General features: G+C 47.5%; 1 protein-coding gene across 1 annotated transcript; it reads left to right on the top strand.

The window, feature by feature from the left end:
• Positions 1-23: 23 nt before the first annotated feature.
• On the top strand, positions 24-21,607 carry ubr1 (ubiquitin protein ligase E3 component n-recognin 1). The gene is made up of 47 exons (XM_056591257.1): positions 24-163; positions 865-1,121; positions 2,461-2,539; positions 2,711-2,821; positions 4,038-4,165; positions 4,679-4,817; positions 4,931-4,993; positions 5,094-5,217; positions 5,480-5,587; positions 5,691-5,779; positions 5,866-5,964; positions 6,175-6,332; positions 6,434-6,533; positions 6,664-6,792; positions 6,910-7,090; positions 7,217-7,278; positions 7,370-7,480; positions 7,576-7,641; positions 7,781-7,882; positions 8,041-8,104; positions 8,222-8,346; positions 8,460-8,512; positions 8,593-8,695; positions 8,788-8,836; positions 9,233-9,387; positions 9,496-9,595; positions 9,974-10,077; positions 10,283-10,366; positions 10,930-11,117; positions 11,279-11,493; positions 12,029-12,131; positions 12,510-12,662; positions 13,310-13,410; positions 13,847-13,934; positions 14,040-14,188; positions 14,445-14,500; positions 14,592-14,688; positions 14,772-14,839; positions 15,457-15,601; positions 16,908-16,995; positions 17,307-17,443; positions 17,724-17,832; positions 17,948-18,004; positions 18,126-18,203; positions 19,116-19,286; positions 19,478-19,579; positions 19,962-21,607. Exons 1-47 carry the CDS (start codon positions 119-121, stop codon positions 20,101-20,103), a joined length of 5,235 nt encoding a protein of 1,744 aa, XP_056447232.1. The 5' UTR covers positions 24-118; the 3' UTR covers positions 20,104-21,607.
• Positions 21,608-21,998: the final 391 nt, after the last annotated feature.

Here is a 21,998-nt window from a genome sequence, read left to right as displayed (position 1 = left end):
CATTTTATATCAAGCTATAAAACCGTTTTGGGTTGGAACAATTCATTTTTGCGAAGAAGCGAAGCTACGTCGTAAAATGTTATTACGACTGTGACCACTTCTTTACGGCAGATAAAATATGGCGGAAGGTGAGAAAACACTCAACGGAGTGGATCTCAGCAAGGTAGGGTTTTAAATTGGTCTAAAACTGTTCAAAAGCTCCTCGCACCAACACATCGTACCGTTTTGTTTGAGGTACAGGAACATATATTGCATCGTGCCATGTTGTTTAGCGCTGCGCCGGGGACGTGTTATTCCCTGTTATCACCAGCTGCTAGCTGCTATGCTAATATAGTGACATACAGTTGAGTTGTTGTCGTCTATCGACAGCCAGGCCGAACCATAATGCATGATGTATTCATGTGTTCATTGGTTTCGGATGCATGTCACTTTATGCCATCGGTCGGTTGTTAATAGGTTAAAATTTATTTATTTTCTGCACACGTTTATGAGCAGCATTTTTCACGTTTCATAGTTTGGACTGGTCCTTGTGCCAATCACGGAAGATGATTTGTAAAGCTATTGATAAATTAAGATGGAAAGTTGTCATTGGTCCATAATCATCAACGACAACTTAATTCATCCTGGTCATTGACGGCCCAAATACATGGGATGTTATTTCCGGCATAATACAACCTCTTTTTTTGATTATGCAAAACTGTATGATGTATATCAGGGGGAGGAATGTTAATTACGTTTAATGTTTATCAATTTCAAAAAAATCTTTTGTCTACTTGACCAAAAATATTTTTGTGATGGAGAGAAAACTATTACTGTTTAAACAATGCTGATGTCATGGCGTGTCATCTTTCTGCTGTCATGCAGAAATGGCTGGATGCCGCAGACAGCTATGCAGAATTGCGATCCTACCTGCGAGACATGGTGCCAAGGACCTACCACCTGGACACGGTGCTTGATCCGCAGGAAGAGGAGCGGGTGCAGAAATGCCTCCTCCACCCACTGGAGTGTTTCCTGTTTGGAGAGGATCCGGAGGTGGGCTTGGCCAAACTCAAGCAGGGCAGCGAGTCCTCTGGGATATGTGGCCGTGTCTTCAAGGAGGGAGAGACAGTCTACTCCTGCAGGTCAGAGAAGTCCAAAGGCTGCTGCAACTTACATTTTTATTTTCATTAACCTATCAATTCGCAGATTTCTGAGTAGTCGTGTAGTCCATAGCTATCAGAACGACAGATATTCAGGGTCCTTAAGGTCATGGACTTTCTTGTCAAAGACGGACGTTATTGAGCTGTGAGAGAAATAATGCATTGACAGAACAAGTTTAGGGTAGTTTGCATTTATTGATCACAAAGGCAGAAAAATAATAAACTGATTGTGGTCAATCTCCTAGGGTGATATCTTAATACATGGAACAACTAGCATGATGTGTTTTGACCACTTTAATATTAGAAATGAATATTGCATTTAGAATTTCTGCAACTTTACTTCTTGTTTCTGAATTTTCATGATTTCTTCTTGAAATGACGTGTTTGAATTTCAAAGAGGTGAATTCAAAACCAATAATTTCAGAGGGCCTTGTTTCAAAGTATCATATTTCATGTTATGATATTATGAATTTATTTGTGTGAAAATAACTAACTATAAACAAAAACAAAACATCATGGCAGTGATTTGCTTAATTACACTCGGACATAACATTCTTTGTACTAGGGAGCTGGCAGGGAAATCTCTTTAATGTCTGGTCCAACTACATTTGCATTCTCACCTGCAGCTCCTTTGTTAATGTCTGGATAATTTCAGGTTTGCAGTGCATCTGTGAAATAGGACTCTGGTACTTTCTCATCTCCTTAATTTAATACTTTCCAGTGTTTCCCCAGTAAATGTCTTAGTCAAGGTGGTCAAGGAGCGGGGTCTCCGTTTCAATTCAATTCAAAAAGCCTTATGGCACGACCATTGTTGTGAACAGTATTACCGATGCATTATTGATCTTTTTTTTTTACACCTGATGGAAGTATGTTTTCTTTCCCTACGAGAGTTTTCTACTTTGTTAATGCATAATAATTAAAAGAAATTATAAAAAAAAAGAGAAACTTATTTTTTATTTTTTTATATACATTGGCGGGGCCCTATTGTTGTTAAGGCGGCCGCCTTAACAACACAGTGCTGGTGGAAACACTGCTTTCTCTACAACGTTCATTAAAACAATCAATAAATGAAGCCAGATGCTTAATATAACTCTTTGACTAGACCCGTGATTGGTATCAGCCGGTAATCCTTACAGAGACAAAATGTTCTTTCACACATCAATAGGTTCAAGTCGGCCTTGGGGCAGAAATACGATGCATGTTTTATTTTATCCAAATATTGTCTTTGTATGACACTTTTTGAATCCATTTTGTACTACATAAATTCTGTTACTCTTTTTATTTTTTATTAATGACCAAAATTGTATCCTATTGACGGCAGGGACTGTGCGATAGACCCCACCTGTGTGCTGTGCATGGACTGCTTCCAGGAAAGTGTGCATAAAGGCCATCGCTATAAGGTACCGCCTACATGCTGTCACTCCTATGACCATAACCCTTTGAACATTGTGAATGATCTAGGAACTGAAAGAAATTATACATTTTCCAAATGCACAGAGTTTCATGGCAACAATGCATATTTCCCAGTCCTGTATAACATGACATAATCCTACCCGTCTTGTGGTGCTCAGATGCACGCCTCATCGGGTGGTGGGTTCTGCGACTGTGGAGATCTGGAGGCCTGGAAGATCGGCCCCTGTTGCGCCATACACGACCAGGGGACGGCTGTTGCCATGGAAACCGTGAGTTACATTACATGGAAGCCGGAAAGTTGGGGGGGGGGGGGGGGGGTGGGAAGGATGTCTTTACTTCCCCATTCGTTGAACCCCAGATTTCTTTTTTTGTGTTTCTCTCCCGGTTTTAATCATTTAGCGATTGTCTTGGATTTATTTTGGGGCTGTGAATGGCCGGATCGGATCTGGGAAAGTGACATTGAGTGACCTGTGCTGCCTGAGAATGTTTAGAGTGGTTCTAAGTGTTTGCTTACATGAATATGGAGCTATGGAGGAAAATAAACTGCGATTCTCCTGCAGTATTTTTACTCGGGCTGAATTGTGGCTAGACTGAGATGTGACAACGTATGACGTTGATACTTCTTGGCTGCTGTTTTTCTATAATGGCTGGAAATTTGCATCCAAATGCCTTGAGCTAATAAATCACAACACCAATATCGGTTGTATTTATTTTGCTCTAGGTCCTTTTAGGGTCAAACCAATACCCAGTGTTGTCCTCATCTGTCATTTAGCTCATCCCAGCTGCTCAGCCTCCATCTTGATGAGGCTAAACCAAAGCCCTTTTACAAACACAGAGCAGGAAGGTGTATAGCTTCTTTTTCTTCCATAAACAGGTGCCTCAATTAAGAGGCGACTCTACAGAGCAGGTCTGCCTGCTTTGTGCTGCCCCCGCAGATGTAAAACGCTGCTTTAACTGACACTTTCCATGTGGCAGTACTCCACACTGAACATAAAACAACTGTTAATTCAAACCAGAACAAACATGGTGTTCTGGGTATTTCACAGGTCCCTGATCCAGCCTACTGTCCCATCTGTCAGGTCTTTGCCATTGAGGTTCAGATCTATCTTCACATGGCATCACTATTGAGAAGATGGATCTCTGAGAGGGCAGAGGAAGGGAAAATGACAGTCGATTTTTGCCCCCTTTTCCTCTAGTCCAGTGGGCTAAACTGCTGGCACTAATGCTGGAGGAAGGGAAGAGGACCTGGGTTTGACACCAGAGTCTGGTGAACTCGGGGAGACCACATCACAAAGTGGTTTATTCTAGGCGTCAGAGCAAGCCTGCCGACTATCGGCTACACAGGGAACTGGGAAGGTTATCCAAGTAAAGGCGTCCACAGCATACTGACTGGGGGCTGATGGGTTACAGGATTGGCTAAATGTCTGTGTCTGACAGGAGGACATAACCAAACGCCTCATGCTTACAAATATACGTGCTTTTCAGGACGCCAGTGTGCTGGATCCTGTTCTGCACGAGCGCGCTGAGCAGCTGTTTCGTTGTCTCCTGCGCTACGTCACCGAAATGCTGGTCTGGGAGAAATACTACGAGCTCCCAGAAGACCTTGAGCCCAGGTACTGCCAAGAAATCGGTTATGGAAAACAAAAGCTGGACAATGATTGTCGTGTTACCTCATGGAGTGATGCTGGACCTAGTGGGTTTTGCTTAACTTAATATGAGCCATATCACAATCATTTTGTAAATGGACTGCATTTATATAGCGCTTTTCTACCCAGGCAGCTCAAAGCGCTTTACAATATTTCCTAACATTCACCCATTCATGCACATAATCAGACACCGATGGCAGTCTCAGCCATGCAAGTTAACCAGCCAGCTCGTCGGGAGCAGTAAGGGTGAGGTGACCTGCTCAGGGACACCTCGAACCTCTGCTAGGAGGAGCCGGGTTCGAACCTGCAACCTTCCAGTTAACGGCAAACCCACTCTACCTCTTGAGCCACATGCCACCCCGGCAATTAATATGGATTCAATATTCTCCGGCCCAATTAAGATTTTGGGTGTAAAGTGAAATGTTGCTAAACCATAATAACCCCCCCCCCCCTCCTCTCCCCTATGGTCATTATTTACAGGGTGGACGAAGAAGTGTACTTATGCGTGCTGTACAACGACGACCACCACTCGTTCGACCACGTTATCTACAGCCTGCAGCGCTCCATCAAGTGCACCCAGGCGGTGGCCCAGGCCCACACAGCGCTCATCGATAAAGAGGTGTCTGGACATCAACACGCTCCCACCGCTTTCACCAGGAGGAGGGAAACGCATCTTAAAACAAACACTGGGCCCCAGATTGAATCAACAACGTGTCTTTACTTGTAATTCAGGGACGCTGGATCGTGAAGAAAGGAACCGTTCTGGCTTGCCAGGAAGTGAACGACCTCATCGAGGTACGTTCCAATGCAGTGGTTCATCTGCTCCGCGTTCACGACCGGTGACCATTTTGTTTTGGTCCCTGTATGCAATGCCTTACTCTGGCTGTTCTTGCAGTCCAACTCGAAGCACATCTCCCAGGAGGCGCTGCGCGTGGAGGTGCTGCTCTATGCAGTGGTGGCCCATCAGACCTTTGCTCTGCGCCTGGGCAACTGGTTCCAGAAGATCGTCGGTTACTCAGGTAAGAGCGTCAAAGTTTCTGCTTTGGCTCATTTGATATCGGTAGATTGGTCCCTCTTGCTGTTTTAAAAATCAAATCAGCAATCAAGATTTCTTTATGAGCATCATGTTTAACTAGGTAATTAACTATATTTGTATGCCTTGCATGGCGAACCGAAAGGGAAACAACATGAGACACACAGTACAAACCAGTGCCAGCCAAGCCGCCCTGCTTGAGTATTTGACTAATGTGGTCTGCTGATCTAAGGTGCTTCTCCCTTCAGTTGGTTTCAGGCAGATCTTCTCTCAAGTGTTCCTTGAGCATAGACCGGTTCACCAGGATCCCTGTTTCGTCAGCCAGCTGATGCTGCATGATTTTGTGATGCACAAAGGTGAGTGGGGAGGCCGACCCTGTACACCCAGGTAATCATCCTGTCCCGTTTCCTGTTTCCTGTTTGATAAGCAGGACGCTCTTCTTTTGGTCTCTTCCTCTAGGAGCTCGCAGGATCGTGTATGAGTTGATCTTCTGCAGCCTGCTAATGGATACAGAGTCTAAGAGGCTTTTTGCAATTGAATTCACAAAGGTTTAATTAACATTATGATTTAGTCTATAGAAACGCATCTTCGCTGAGGTTTTGCAATTACTAATGTCTGTATTTTGGTCTTCTAGAATTATGACATGCTGCAGCAGTGCTTCATCTTTGATTACCATGACAGGAGTATCTTCATATCCTCTCTGTCGGTACAGATCTTCACTGTGCCAACCCTGGTGAGCATTGGCTGCTATGACGGCATCTAAACATTACCCGTGTGTTCGCAACCTGCATGACACTAGAGTTGTTATCAATCTGTCTTCATTTGAATTAAATCAGTGTTAGGAACTTTCTTGTGAAGTGAACAATACAAAAGTTTGTTTACCGTACAAAAGCATGGACAGGTGTATTACAACATTTCTCTCTGCCTCCCCGCGACCCCCCAGGCCAGGCATCTGATCGAGGAAGCTAAGGTCATCAAGGTGATTGTGGGTACCATCATGGAGGTGCTCAAGGGTCACCTGTGCGACTCCAACCGCTTCCAGTTCCAAGGCTACAACTCGGACAAGTTCTTCCGCATTCATGTCATCTTCCATGACCTCAGGTGATGTTTGTGTGTGTTTGATACCATCCGTTTATTTTATGCAGTACACATTCCTAGCTTTCACCGACTGCGAAGAGTAACAGTCATATTTGTCAATACAGGTACATTCTGATCAGCAAGCCCACTGAATGGACTGATGCGTTGAGGACAGCGTTTCTGGAAGGGTTCAAAGCCTTTCTGGATCTCCTTGGTTGTATGCAGGTATGGATTCATGCAAGGCTGTCCTGTTCTTGGGTGGATGGTTCTGCGAATCTCATGGTACATGATTTTTTATAATGGAATTCCTACAAAAATAAGAAATCATCACCCTTGTCAATGGTTCCGTGTCCAGGGAATGGAGGAGGTGAAACGCCAGTTCGGTCAGCACATCGAGGTTGAACCAGAGTGGGAGGCTGGCTTCTCTCTGCAGATCCAGCTCCGCCACATCCTCTCCATGTTCCAGGACTGGTGCGCCTCTGACGTAAGTCCCGTCGCACAGACCATCAGATAAAACAGAAGAAAACGATCGTTAATAAACTCGGCGAAAAGGCGACGTGTGGCCCTGCTTGACTCCACATCCTCATCCGCCCACGTGCAGGAGACGGTCCTGCTCCAGGCCTTCAGAGAATGCCACGGAGCACTGATCCATTGCAACCACCGGGCAAACCAGAGCGAGCCCACCGACTTCTACATGTGCAAGCAGATCCTCCACATCCGTCCTTACAAAGTCTCCCAGGAGCCTGTCAGCATACACCTGCCCATCTCCAGGCTGTTCGCTGGTAAGACTGCTGCAATGCCTCTGAGTGTGTCTGTGTCCGTGTCTGCGTGAATTCAATCTGAGTAGTCCTCATCTCTCTGGAAAGCTCTCCCTGTGTGACCGCCCCTTTGTTTGTCGTCCTCCACAGGCCTGTATCTGCACCTGTGCAGGACCGGGGCCATTGAGCGCCTCCACCAACACGTCGATCCTGTGAGTGGCCTTTCACCTCCCTAACACAACCTTTGAATGACGGTGACGTTTGAATGAGGTTGTAAAGACGCCTCTGATCCTGCTGTTCCAGGCGAGCTACGACTACACCTACCTGGCGGAACACTCTCTGCGCTGCCTGGTGTTGGTGGCGCAGGTCTCGGCGGAGATGTGGCGCCGGAACGGGCTCTCGCTGGTCAGCCAGGTCAGGCGGCAGTGGTTCCCTATGGTGTATGTATATACCTCACACATTGTGCAGTGCTGGGCAGGGCCTCACTGTGGGCTGTTCCTTCCTCTCAGGTGTACTACTATCAGGATGTGAAGTGCCGGGATGAGATGTATGACAAGGACGTCCTCATGTTACAGGTAGGGGCTGGTTTTAGTAGACCTCATTCATAGAATATGGAGAATAGTGCTTCAGCATACGTTCATTGTCAGTATACACAATGAACAATGTAATCATTATACATTTTTTCAAGCTGTGTTTTATCTCAAATATGAACAGATTGCAGCCTCCAAAATGGACCCCAACCACTTTCTCATGCTTCTCTTGTTGAGGTTTGAGCTATTTGACGTCTTTAACGGAAGTACCTCAGGCAAAGATCAGGCAAGAAAAAAACTCTTTCTATAAACTCTTTCTTTGCGTCACTCCCTGGGACTCTGTCTTTCTCTCTTTCTGTCTTTTTCCTACTCTTTCACCCGTCTTCACCCTCTGGTTCTCTGCTCTTCAAACTGTTGTCAACCATTTGAACTTGGGTCTTGCAGGAGCTGCTGAAGCAGTGGAATCGGCTGACAGAGGAGATGCTGTTTCTCCTGATTGTCATCATCGGTACGTCATAAAAGCTCTCATCTTCCAAAGTGTTCAGACTCTACCAGCCCATTGACCCATTGTCAAACATTGGGCCCAGTGTTTGACCAATAGCGTTTCTCGTTGGTGCCCACCCAGGCGAGCGCTATGTGCCGGGGGTCAGTGAGGTAACCAAAGAGGACGTGACGATGAGGGAGGTGATCCACCTGCTCTGCATCGAGCCCATGGCCCACAGCGGCCTGGTCAAAGGCCTGCCGGAAAACGTGAGCTCCCCAGCCACTCATGTTGACCTCTGAACTCCACAAAACAAATAAGATAAATAAAATAAAAACAATGTCAAACAATATGTTATAATGTAAAACTTTTATTTTAACAGGAGAGCCATGAAACCGGCCTGGAGTCTGTTATTTCCAAAGTTTCCAATTTTAAGTAAGTAATCGTTTGAACCAGACTGTGATTCAGCCTGGAGGATTATTGTTGAGGTTTTAAATGGGATCCTTGTTTCCTAGGAAGCCTGGGGTGTCAGGCCACGGTCTGTACGAAGTGAAGAAAGAGTGTCTGCCAGAGTTCAACCCTTTCTTCTACCACTACTCCAAGTCTCAGCACAGCAAGGTTTGGCCGAAGCTTAAAGCCCACTGCTGGATCCTTGTTCCCTCATTCTGATGTGCAGCTCCCTGTAATGGCTGCTGCTGTCTCTGTTCTAGGCAGAGGATTCCCAGAAGAAGAGGAGAGCTCAGGAGGGCACTGATCAAGGTTAGTATTTGAGTAAGAGGGTGAGCGTGCCCAAGAGCCTGATCGGACCAGCAACCCACAAAAATTAAATTGATGTTTGTTATATAATATAAGGATAACTTGTTATTAACCGAGTGACACGAAAACACAGGTCGAGACGTTTATCCATTTTAACAGATTTATTAGCGCCACAACAATTGTTAAGTTGCACTTAACCGGTTGCCGTAAGGCATTGGAATAACAATGCATACTGTTGACTATCCATTGCATAATGCATGCATAAGAAATAAGTACGCTCCACGGGTTCAGCTGTTATCCAATGTTTAAGAAATCAATCAGAGATTAGGGTTGGACCAGAAACCGGTTTTAAAGGATCCCTTGTTGGACGCGTTGTTCTACGTGTTTCTCTCCTCCCAGCCCTGCGGCCTCCCGTTCCGCCGGCCTTCTGCCCGGCCTTCTCCAGCGTGGTGCGTCTGCTCAGCTGTGACATCTTCGTCCACATCCTGAGGCGAGTGCTGCAGAGAGCTGCCAAGGACCGCTCCACGCAGTGGACCGAGGCCATGGTCCAGAGGGTACGCGCCAGCTGGCCAGCTCGGGTCCATCCGGTTTCATTCCGCCTCTTTCTGTTTTTGAGTGTCTGACTGACCTTTAGTGACCGTCATGTGTGCCCCCTCTCCAAGGCCCTGCATCTGATTGGACAGGCACTGTTGGAGGAAAAGTCCCAGCTGGAGGCCGCTGCAGACGAGGAGGTGGCCTTCGATTTCAGCGTCAAAGCCCGTGGTACGTGGCGGCCATATTGCCTCTTTTTTTTGGTTTTGTTAATCACATTTTTCGTCTTTTTATTTTTTACCATTCTTAGTCCTGCGTCAAACCATGGTATACATTGTCTTTTACGATTCAATATTGATTGTTTCCATTTTATATTTGACGTAGTGATTTAAAATGAGTAGAACATTTCTAAATGCCAATCGCTAGTTACCTATTTGCTTTCTCTGACGTAGCACTGAACACTTACGTTTTTTATTCAGATTCGTATTCCATTCTTTCGAAGGAGCACTCGATCGATTGGTCGATCGACTCGTCATCAAGCATTACCTGCTAGCCTCGCCTAGTGTTGTTTTTGTTATGATCCAAATCTCTTTCACTGGTCCCTCTTAGGTTTGGGCTCAGAACACAGCAAATCTGTGTTCCAGCTCCTGACCAAAGTCAAGTCCCTTCCTGCACTGGAAGGCCACAGCGACATGGTCAAGTGGATTCTCCAGGTGAGCTCTTGAAGCTATAAGATTCCATTGTTCACACACACGTCATGGCTTTTAAACCGCTGGGCTGTGTTTCAATCTATGCAAATGGATGTTGATCCGCTAGATGTGTGCGGTGGTAAAGAGCCACAGAGAGCTTCATCGAATGTTGATCTGCTAGATGTTTGAGGTGGTGAAGTGACAGTTTCGTCCTATGTTGATCTGTTAGATGTTTGAGTCGGTGAAGTGCCACAGAGAGAAGAACTGCCCGACCGCCTCCGTGAGCATGGACACGAGCAAACCAGAGCCAGAGGTAAAGTCTACACATGGCCAGGTTATGGACAAGATGGACCAAATGGAATTTTTTGGGTTATGTGTAACCTATCCATAAACAGGGACCTTTTTATAAATACGCCGACGGTACATTTTTCAGAAGAAAGTCCAGCACTAATAATTGCTAGGTCAATCCATTCCCCGTATGCAACAACGATAGCTAGGATAAGACTCTAGACAATGCTAAGGATTATTTTTAAGGGCAATGACGTTCAACATACAACAAGTGCGTACAAGGGATGTTTTTAGGAGACTAAGGCCCAATCCCATTTCTACCCCTTACCCCTCCCCCTTGTTTTGAAGGGGTAAGGGGTAAGGGGTAGAAATGGGATTGGGCCTAAGGGAGAAGGGGCGGTGGAGGGCTAAGGGAGGAGGCTATACAGAGTCAAGGTGAACTCTTAATCTGACCTACCAGTATTCTAAACATGCATGCAGCTTGTTTTAAAGAAAGGAGGGTGGAACTTTTATATGTGGCTCGCTCCTGGTGGCCGGAGAGCGATGAACCGCCCTAAGGCCCTCCCCTCCTCCCTGCTCTCCCCCCAGGTGGCCCAGGACAAAGACAAGGCAGAGCGCAAGAGGAAGGCGGACGCCGCCAAGCTCCACCGGCAGAAGATCATGGCCCAGATGTCCGCCATGCAGAGGAACTTCATCGAGTCCAACAAGATGCTGTACGACAACATGCCGGACAGCAGCAGTAGCCATCCAGGACCGGCCGCCACGTCTAGTGAGAGGTAAGGGGGGTGGTGGTGGTGGTGGGGTTACATCTGGTTCATTATCACAGTTGTAGTAGATTATGAACATGCCTGAACTCTGACCAGATCTTTTAAAACGTTGGACCCGATAGTAAAGTTTCCCCGGACTTGTCTCCCTCCCCCATCCCATCCCCCTGCAGCTCCAGTGTCCCGGAGCAGCGGGAGCGCTGCGTGGCCCTGGGCCCCCAGCGCGGCTCCACGCCCGCCCAGCGGGAGGTGCTGACCTGCATCCTGTGCCAGGAGGAGCAGGAGGTGGCGGCGCTGTCCCAGGCCATGGTGCTGACGGCGTGCGTGCAGAGGTCCACGGTGCTCACCCAGTGCCGGGGGAAGGCCCTGGGCACGGAGAACGCCTGCGGTGGGTCTCGGAGTATGGGCTGCATGTCTTTGTTCACGGGGCGCCCCCTTCTTTAGGCCCAATCCCATTTCTACCCCTTACCCCTCCCCCTTGTTTTGAAGGGGTAAGGGGAAGGGGGAGGGGGAAGGCGTAAGGCCCAATCCCATTTCTACCCCTTACCCCTTCCCCTTACCCCTTCAAAACAAGGGGGAGGGGGAAGGGGTAAGGGGTAGAAATGGGATTGGGCCTTAGTCTCTCTACGGCAAGCCACGTCCATGCTTTGGATTGGTTAAGATTGATTCTGATGGTTACATTTACGTTACATTTAGGGCATTTATCAGAGGCTTTTCTCCAATGCGCCTTACAATAAGTCCATTTGTCAGAAGAAAGAGAAGCAATATATCACTGTCTGTATACAGTAAGGTTATTCATAAGCCAAGGGTATTCATATGACCAAGTGCCAAGCACTAACAATTTCTAGGTTAACCCATTCCCCGTGTGCCATGTGCATCCACTGCCATTGACTGAGTGTTACTGAGCTGTTGGTCTCTTGCAGGTAACGCAGCCCCGTCCAACTCGCTCTTCATGTCCCCTGACCTGGTGGTCGGGACGCACACCGGCAGCTGCGGCCACATCATGCACTCAAGCTGCTGGCAAAAGTGAGTCCCTCGCGTCTGCATACCTGCTCTATGAGTTGTAAGCCCACTCGGCTCACCAGTCTGTCTCTGCAAGTCTCTCATTCTTCCCACAGAGAGAATGACATTACATTGACATTTTACTTCAGGGCATTCAGCAGACGCTTTTAACCAAAGAGACGTACAATAAGTACATTTGTCAGAAGAAGAGAAACAATAAATCGCTGTCTTCGGTACAGTGCGGATGTTCATAGAAACAATTTACAAGCACTAACAATTGTTAGGTTATTTCCCTATATACAACAAAGATGACTAGGATACGACGCGACACAGTGCGGTCGTACAACATTCACTAAGCCCGTGCATGATGAGCTCATTGAGCGTCTGACCCGGTTCCTTCAGGTACTTCGAGGCCATCCAGAACACGACCAGGAACCGCCTCCACGCCGAGCTGATCATCGACCTGGAGAACGGCCAGTACCTGTGTCCCCTCTGCAAGTCCCTGTGCAACACCGTGGTGCCCCTCGTGCCCCTGGAGCCCCTCACCATCGACTAGTGAGCGGCCCCCTGGAACCAGCTCTCTGAGGATGACTGCGTGTTAGGACACTGCAAAACACTTGATTTTAATTGTAGAGCATGATAATGGGAAGACACCGGCAGCAAAGTGACCTAGAGTTAATTCAGTGAGGCAATGTGTGAACAAGTTTCTTACAGGGAAATGTTAGCAATCCAGGTGATTAATACAAAGGTTACAAATGTGAGGGGGAGTGACCAACGTGGAGAGTTTAGGATTGGTCATGGCTGAAGTCAGCCACGGCGGGAGGGGCCAAGTTAAACTGCAATACACTATGGGTGAAGTGGTCTGCAAGGCTGTAAGACAATTAAAGGAATCCACGCAACAAAGTGGTCAGTCGATTAGCGTGGCCTTAATATCAGACTTCGTGGCTACTGTAGCAATGCAAAGGCCACCTCTCAGTTAGAGAGGGGAAGGGAAGTACCTCTAGGTCCCAGGAGAATACAAACAATTCCTTTTGTTTGTCTAGTAATTACATAAACAAGGTTAATATAATTTGTATATTATAGTTACGATTAATATTTCAACGACTCTATCCCGACGATGGATGTTGTGTTATCCATATGGGCGACGGGCTCGCCCGTGTCGCAGTCCGTTCAGATGCTGATGTCTCCCCTCTGTCGTGCAGCGAGAATGCAGAGATAGTGGGCCAGCACCTGACCCTGCCCCGCTGGATCCTGATCCTCTTGGCCAGAATCAACGGACTCAAGTCCATCAATCACAGCTCCGGTGAGGACAGATCTGACAGCTTGTGACCGTGGTAACCTGGTGGTTGTTGACCAAGGCAGGGGATGAGTGGAAGATAAAGAGTAGATATGTTAAATATATAGTGGAGGTGTGTTGATTACTTCTTCAATTACATTAATGTAATGAATATTCAATATACAAGGGACCAGAGCATGTGTAGAAAGGTTCCTGTGATCAATATGATCAATATGGTTAGTGGGGCTGAGAGAGGAGCCTGAGGCGAAGTTAGTGATTCTGGTAGTTTCGTCTCCCCAAATACCAGTGGTTTATACTGAAGCGGCTCCATTCCATTCAGCCATTACCTGGTAAGGATCAGTCGAGGGCGATGAGGAAGTGTGAATCATCGTGTTGTATCCACCCGGTGGATCATGGAACAAAGCCACTGTGATTGATTGGTTGTCTGGTTGCTGCGTTGCAGAGGGCGCGTCTCCTGAAGAAGCGCCAGGGCTTTGTGGAGAGGGTCGGCCCGACTTCAGATCCATCCTGAGCTTTGGCGTGCAGGAGCCGTGAGTGACCGACGTACTCACATGTGGAACATCTTTTTAAACACGGGTGTCTTCCTGCGGGGGGCGGGCGGGCGTCGGAGAGCGCTGACGCCGCTGTGCTTTCAGGAGGAAGTTCTCGGACAGCATAGCCGAGATGCTCGTGGTGTGTGCCACCACGGTGCACCGGGTGGGCCTGGAGACCCCGCCCAACGAGCTGTGCCCCCACGTGCCCACCATGGCCTGGAACACGTGCGCCTTCACCATCCAGGCCATCGGTGAGCCCCCAAGGACCCATGGTCCCCCCTGAACCTCCTACTGTGTGTGTACTTCAGTGTATTCAATGGAACGCCGTCGTGGTGTTCTGCAATAATCAATGGATTATCTGATTGGCTATACATTGGCTATACATTCATAACTTTGGTAATTGGGAGGTGACGGGTATTTGTTATTTATGTTAGCAATGCAACAAAAATGTTGTGCCTTTTTTAATATTTTTGGTAATATTTTTCTTTTACAATTTCTTTGTTGCAGAAAATGTGTTACAGGAAGAAGACAAAGCGCTTTTTGGATCTTTACAGAACCGACAGGTTGTCCAAAGCCTCTAGAAATGTGTGCAGCCATACATAAACCCGGCTGTTTATCTGTGGACAATATGACTAAAGGTCCTCCGTCTTTCAGCTGGTGGGTCTGAACGCCGTCATCCAGTTCTCCGCCGCCCAGAGGCTGAAGTCCTCCCAGGCTGTGATCCAAACGCACTTTACAGACATGCTCGCAGGTACGCCGTCCACACACCGCATGCGCCGCCGTCCTCGCTCGTTATCTGTCGAGTCTAACCAGATGCCCCTCCCCTTTCTCCAGTCCTGTTGCCGACCATCAGCAGAGAGAACACCCCCTCTATCCTGGAGGTGGACTTCTTCCATCTTCTGGTGGGTGTCCATTGTCCAATCAGGTCGTTACCAGTCTTTAAACACCAGGTTTTTTCCTGTTGTCGCATTTAGTTACCTTTTAACATTAAGGGCATTTAGCCGATGATTTTATCCAAAGCGACCCACAATAAGTACATTAGTTAGAAGGAGGAGAAACACCAATATATCAGTGTATGGGTACCGTTAGGATGTTCATTGAACCAAGAAGAATTACAATGATTAACAAAAGCAAAATAAATAACCCATCTTTCACTCTGCTGCGTGCCTCAGTTTAAGATGTTGGAATAAATGTGATGTGCTGCTGCTTATGGTTGCCACAGACTTTAAGCAAACTCTACACACTCACCTTCTTCAGTGCATGCTGCCATGTATATATTAAAAAAAAAAAAATATATATATATTATTACAATTAAAACTTGATTAATCGCCCAGCTCTACGTTCAAAATAAAATAAGTGCGTAAGAGGGCTGGGGGGGTAAGGGGTTAGGCTATGCAGAGTCCAGGTGAACTCCTTTCCTTTCTCCACTTGCTCCTCCCTGTGGCGTGGGGGTTAGGGTTGGTTGTGTGGCCCATTGTTGTGCTGTGCATGGTACCCACTGTGTGGTGGTGCTCTCCAGGTGGGCATGGTGCTGTCCGTCCCAGCGCTCTACCACGAGGAGGCGGTGGAGCTGCAGCCGTCGGCCGTCAGCTCCGCCTACAACCACCTCTACATCCTGCACCTGGTCACCATGGCGCACCTGGTGCAGGTCCTGCTCACCTCGGGTACGACGACCACTGCTGTTGGATTTATCTTTTACGTTCAGGGCTTTTGGCAGATGTTTCTTTATCCAAAGCGACTTACAATCAGTACATTTGTCAGAACAAAGAGTAACAACAATCTATTGCCTCCGGGACAGTAATGGCGCATTTCCACCAGAGGGTTCGGTTCGGTTCGGTTCGCTTCAGTCCGGTAGTGAGGGGGCGGTATAGCCCAGCTCAGTTCAGCGGTCGCATTTCCACCGCCGACAGTACCCTTATGGTAGGCCGGATGTCGATCGCCGCGGCAGCTACCTAAACATTGTCACATCACAGCAGCGCGACACAGTGTAGCCTACTCAATAAATAAAATAAAAACAATAAAAACTCTTCCATCAAGCTCCCTCTGAATAGAATAGATTCTTTATTTGTCATTGGGTTAAATACAAAGTATTTACACAACGAAATGAAGGTGCAGATCTTGTTCAGTACTTTTTTTTTTAAAATAAATAAATAGAAAACAGTAAGAAATATTAATAAATATATAACAACAAAAACAACAATAACCCCAATAACCCCTCCCCCTGCCTTCCACTTAAGGCACATTAAAGTGTCCTACACCCTCCCCTCCCTCCCAGACAACAACGCCTTCTGCCCATATATATCTAAATAGCAGCAGGTCCAGGAAGGTAAGCAAGATGAGGAATGTCCAGAGGTAGTGGTGATCGTTTATGTGGTTCTCTGCACGTCTTCCTCCCCAATAATGCAGAGGAACGTCTTCACCTCCTTGTTCGCCCAAGTTAAAGTTTTGTGCGATATGTCCATTGTCCAGAATAATACCTTGCGGGTACTGTTTGTTAGTTTTTATCCCCATGTCGCCCGGAAGTGACGATTCTGTCGACCAATCAACCGAGGGCGTGTGTAGCTCGAACTCGCCGGCACCCTTTCAGGCGTCTCAGTACCCCAACGGAGGAGTACTGCGCGACGAGTACGGCTCAGTCCGGGTCACGCCCACTTTTGGCGGTGGAAACGCTATCCGTGCCGCACCTTGGCGAACTGAACTGCACCCACCGGTGGAAACGCGCCACAAGGATGATCATAGAACCAAGTGCCAAACACTAAAAATCACTAGGTTAACCAATACTCTGTATATAGCAAAGATAGCTAGGATAAGATGCGACACAATGCGTAGTACTATTTTTAAGTGCCAGGATGTACGTACAACATACAATAAGTGCATAAGAGGGGTGTGGGGGGGGGGGGAAGTGGGTAGGCTATGCTGTTGTGCATTCCCTCCGGTGACCCCGGTGTTGGCCCTGCTCCCTGTGTGCAGACTTTCCTGCAGCGGCGGGGGGGGAGGAGGGAGAGGAGGCCCGGGCGGCGGCGGAGCTCTACATCACCCTGACCCAGCTCACCACAGGGTAGCCGCCTGACTCCTTATTGCTTCAGCGGACACACGCATGTTTACTGTAAAACTCTCAAAGGGGGGATATTATGCCACCAGGTTGCAGTGTGATTAACACTTACAAGCCTTTGGAAAATCTACCCTTCCCTGTGCCTTGTGACTTCACAAGTCCCACACAGTGTACTGTAGCAAACGTTGCTTATCTATCCTGCAGACCTCTAGGTGGACAAGCCAACTTGTGATGTGACTAGAAACACAGGAAAAGGCAGATTTAAAATTGTGTTTTGCGTGCATCGACTAACGGAGTTCTGTGTATTTGTCCTCCAGGCTGAGCACAGATGTGTCCGGCAGCGCTGTGGCTGAGGGAGTGAAGCGGGCGATCACGCCTTTCCTGCGCTGCACGGCACTCTTCTTCAATGGTCTTACAGGAGTGCCCCCTCCGGTGGAGGTCTCCAGCACTGCAGGTCACTCAGGAGTACATGAGAATACTGAAGTCTTGAGATCTATAGATACATATTGTAATGTTAAACTACATTATCCACAAGCCTCATATAATTTACAAAAAATTAGAAAATTATACATTTTAAGCTTGTCATGTAGAAAGGGAAGAAGTGATTCCAGATTAAAGTTCACCCTGTGAAGCCATCGTTTGGTAATTTGACTTTTTCACCCCCAACACCACCATGCCCACAAATACCCACTACCCACCAAGTATTAATGTATCCCCTGTGCTCCTTGTTGCAGTTACCTCTCAAGGACACACGGAGGCGCTGTGCAGTTATCTGGCGTTACCCTCCAACCTATTCCAGCTCTTCTGGGAGCACCGGGAGTCTGTGAGGCCTCTGCTGCAGAGGTAGCCTGAAATGATACACACATGGTCTGCTTCCATCTCCTGACTCAGTGCCGGGCAGCAGCCTGGTATCCAGTGCCCTGCTCCTCAGTTTTATAGTACACATCTCTTATTTCAGGTGGTGCCAAGACCCAGCTGTAACCAAAGCGCAAAAGGGTGAAATCCAAACAGTCAGGTACAGGAGTCCTTCTCGCTGGCCCTTTTGTGCGTGTTGCACTAATAAGATGCTTCTAGAAATGCTGTTGGCTGTGGGCCTTGAAGTCACTGTGAGCTGGTCCGCCCCCCCCCCTCTGCAGGTATCCAAGGAGGAGGAACCACCTGATCGACCTGCCAGCGGATTACAGCTCCCTCCTCAATCAGGCCAGTCATTTCAAGTGAGGCAGGCACACTCACTCACTCATTCAAACACACTCACACACTCACTCACTCAATGAGAGGCACACACTAACTCAATGAGACACACACTCAATGAGACACACACTCAATCAGACAAACACTCAATGACACACCTCACTCAATGAGACTCCCTCATTCAATGACTCACTCACTCAATGAGACTCACTCACTCAATAAGACTCACTCACTCACTCACTCAATGAGACTCACTCACTCAATGAGACTCACTCACTCAATGAGACTCCCTCATTCAATGACTCACTCACTCAATAAGACTCACTCACTCAATGAGACTCACTCACTCACTCAATGAGACTCACTCACTCACTCAATGAGACTCACTCACTCAATGAGACTCACTCACTCAATGAGACTCACTCACTCAATGAGACTCACTCACTCAATGAGACTCACTCACTCACTCAATGAGACTCACTCACTCACTCAATGAGACTCACTCACTCAATGAGACTCACTCACTCAATGAGACTCACTCACTCAATGAGACTCACTCACTCACTCACTCAATGAGACTCACTCACTCAATGAGACTCACTCACTCAATGAGACTCACTCACTCAATGAGACTCACTCACTGAGACTCACTCACTCACTGAGACTCACTCACTCACTGAGACTCACTCACTCACTGAGACTCACTCACTCACTCAATAAGACTCACTCACTCACTCAATAAGACTCACTCACTCACTCACTGAGACACACCACACTCACTCAATGAGACTCACTCACTCACTCACTCACTCAATAAGACTCACTCACTCAATAAGACTCACTCACTCACTGAGACACACCACACTCACTCAATCAGACACATGAACACACCCCACCACCGTTGCGCTCATGCGTTTGAACCCCCTGCTCTTAAGGTGTCCCAAGTCCAACGACGGGGAGCGGAAGCACCCCACCCTGTGCCTGGTGTGTGGCACCATGCTGTGCTCCCAGAGCACCTGCTGCCAGTCCCAGCTGGAGGGCGAGGACGTGGGCGCCTGCACCGCCCACGCCGCTACCTGTGGCGCCGGCGTCGGGGTGTTCCTCAGGTGGGCGGGGCGGCACCTGTTGGCTGTCTGATAATCACTTCTACTCATTGATCCCAGTTCGTCACCTGTTATTGAGCTATTGAGGCAACATGCACGCTGATGAAATAATGATTGTATTGCACGTATTTCCCCAAATCAATGTGTTTGCATAAGTTTGTACATTGTGTCTGTGTGTTGCTTTCTGTGGACAGTATCAGAGAATGTGAGATTGTGCTGAAGGCCAGCAAGACGCGAGGAAGCACTTATCCGGCCCCCTACCTCGACGACTACGGAGAGACAGACCCCCAGCTTGTGTAAGACCCCCCATGTTTTCCATTGTGTTTGACATGTTGACTGCACATCAGTACATTCTCCCCTGCTCCTGAAATACATCTCCACAAAATACTCTGACTCTTGATGGTCTTCAAACCAGGCCAGCAAGTGTCTCCTTGGTTCCCATTGCATAACTGTCTTAAAGTTTTTTGTCTGTGCAACCGACAAACGCATAAATATCTTCAGAAAGACGAATATTTTTTTTTAATCTATTTCTAGACTTTCTATTCTCCATTTCCCCTCCCATAATGCATAATTTCCTCGTTCATGTCTCCCGCTGTCCTCACATCCGCTGTCCTCACGTCCCCCCCCTCCCCCCCCCCCCCCCTTTGTCACCGTGGTAATGCTCTCCTCGTCCCGTAGCCGGGGCAACCCCCTCCACCTGTGCCCCGAGCGCTACAAGAAGCTGCACCAGCTGTGGCAGCAGCACTGCGTCCTGGAGGAGATCGCCCGCAGCCTGGAGGTGGACAACGTCATGTTCGCCCTGGAGTGGCAGATGCTGTGAGGGGGCGGGACCACGGACTGCCGGGCGCGGCCACACCCCCCCGGTGCTGCGGCCGGCGCCACAAACACCCGCACACACAGGCACCAAGCACGCAGCCGCACATCGCCACACACACACACACACACACACACACACACACACACACACACACACACACACACACACACACACACACACACACACACACACACACACACACACACACACACACACACACACACACACACACACACACACACACAGAGCTTAGCTTCTCTTTAGTGGGCGGCGAGTGGGGGGGCCCCGGCCTGCCTGAGGGTCCCCATCCGGCCCCCCACTCCTCTGTAAGGGAGGACCAGAGGCAGTCTTAATATGTCTGGCCCTAGCGAGGAGAGGGGAAAGCGAGTGAGCTGCTGCTGCCTTTATCATTTGGATTGCCCCGCGTCACGCGCAAGGCAGCAGGTTCCTCTCCATAGAGCGATCGTGAAGACAACCATGACCCCCCCACACAATGTATCGTTTAATCATCACTTTATGTGTGTCAAGTGCCTCCCCAGTAATGCTGTGAAGTTCCTGCATTCTTTCTTTAGTTTAGGGTTTTCTGTTTGATTCAAGTTTTACGAAAAGGGTTTGCTTGATCACACAGGAGTTCATTCCCACTAAGGAAGTATTTGGGATCATACTATGTTTGGATACAAAACAATACTAGGTTTCTTTATAATAACTATATCTTCATATATGTAATTTTTGGAACATTTATTGATACACTTGTTCATAAATCGGATGTAGCTTACTGTTGAGAAGGGTACAAGTCATTGTTGTTCTGTCAGCTATTGGAGGATTGAAAAAAAGTCTGAAGTTGGTTTTCTTTTTTTTTCAGGTAGCAATAGTCTTTATATTTACCATACTGGTGACAGAGAAGTTATCAAATGATTATGGAAATACTCATTAGGCCCACCCAGACAAAAACAAACTTTATTAACCGGAAATGATTCGACTGAGCTTGTTGGATACAGGTTTCCATGAAAACGGGAGAACTAGGACTTGCATCACTAAAGAGCAGCATACCAGCAGAAGACTATCCCAGTTATTCTATACACGCATTCAAAAATACTATTTAAGATGAATATGTACATTTTATGGTAACAAGTTACACATTGTTCACAATAATCGCTTTTAGGGATAACTGAAACCTTGTGCATATTGAAGTTCTTTGTTTTTTTGTTGCTTACTTTTCCATGACAATGAAATAAAGATCCTGGACTACAAAGCTTTGTGCCATTGATGGTCTTTACTCTGAGTCTTCCTGAGGAAGTTTTCATATTATTTTTTTATCTCGCGTGAGCAAGAATCATTACACGAGATATTAAAAGGGTCTTAAAAACATTGACATAAAGAATCTCACTTCACTCCTAGTGTCGGATCCAGTCCTATGGTCTAGCAGAATTTCTGGACGGAGACTTTCAGAGCCTGGGCCGGAAACTAGAGCCAGTGAAGGGCGGAGATAGTCGTGGCTTCCTGTTTGATGGGGCCATGATGGGGTAATGGGTGTGTTCTCCATCACTACCTCATCCTATTGTGCCACTGCACACCTCCCCCTTAATAGGAGCTTTCCGTTTTTACTGAATGGCCTGGGAGAGGAGGGCTGTTAAAAGAGGCCGATGTGTATGACAATGACATTCAACAGATGTCAGACCCTCATTTTGTTAGAGGGGTGATATCATGCTTTTTTGACTTTTCTTTGCTTTAGACTGTTATGTCGTATGCCTATATGTTTAACGTCTGCTAAACTATAAAAATCGAAGTCCGAGCCAGGGGGAGTATTTCTCAGCTATATTGCCTCGAAACGTGTGTGCGGCAGCAAAGTCTGATCAGTCATACTAGTCAATAGCACTACAGGACTATTGTCCGCTGTA

This window comes from Gadus chalcogrammus, chromosome 5 (assembly GCF_026213295.1).
Source record: "Gadus chalcogrammus isolate NIFS_2021 chromosome 5, NIFS_Gcha_1.0, whole genome shotgun sequence".
In the NCBI taxonomy this organism is placed as follows: Eukaryota; Metazoa; Chordata; class Actinopteri; order Gadiformes; family Gadidae; genus Gadus; species Gadus chalcogrammus.
Note: the sequence above shows the minus strand (reverse complement) of the source record. Positions and strands in the feature narration are given on the sequence as shown.

Bases quoted from the DNA above. Each gene is read 5' to 3' on its own strand.
- ubr1 (XM_056591257.1), top strand. From the start codon at position 119: ATGGCGGAAGGTGAGAAAACACTCAACGGAGTGGATCTCAGCAAG. The intron at 7,091-7,216 runs GTAAGACTGCTG...CGTCCTCCACAG, and splicing joins CATCTCCAGGCTGTTCGCTG to GCCTGTATCTGCACCTGTGC. The intron at 19,580-19,961 runs GTAAGACCCCCC...CTCGTCCCGTAG, and splicing joins GAGACAGACCCCCAGCTTGT to CCGGGGCAACCCCCTCCACC.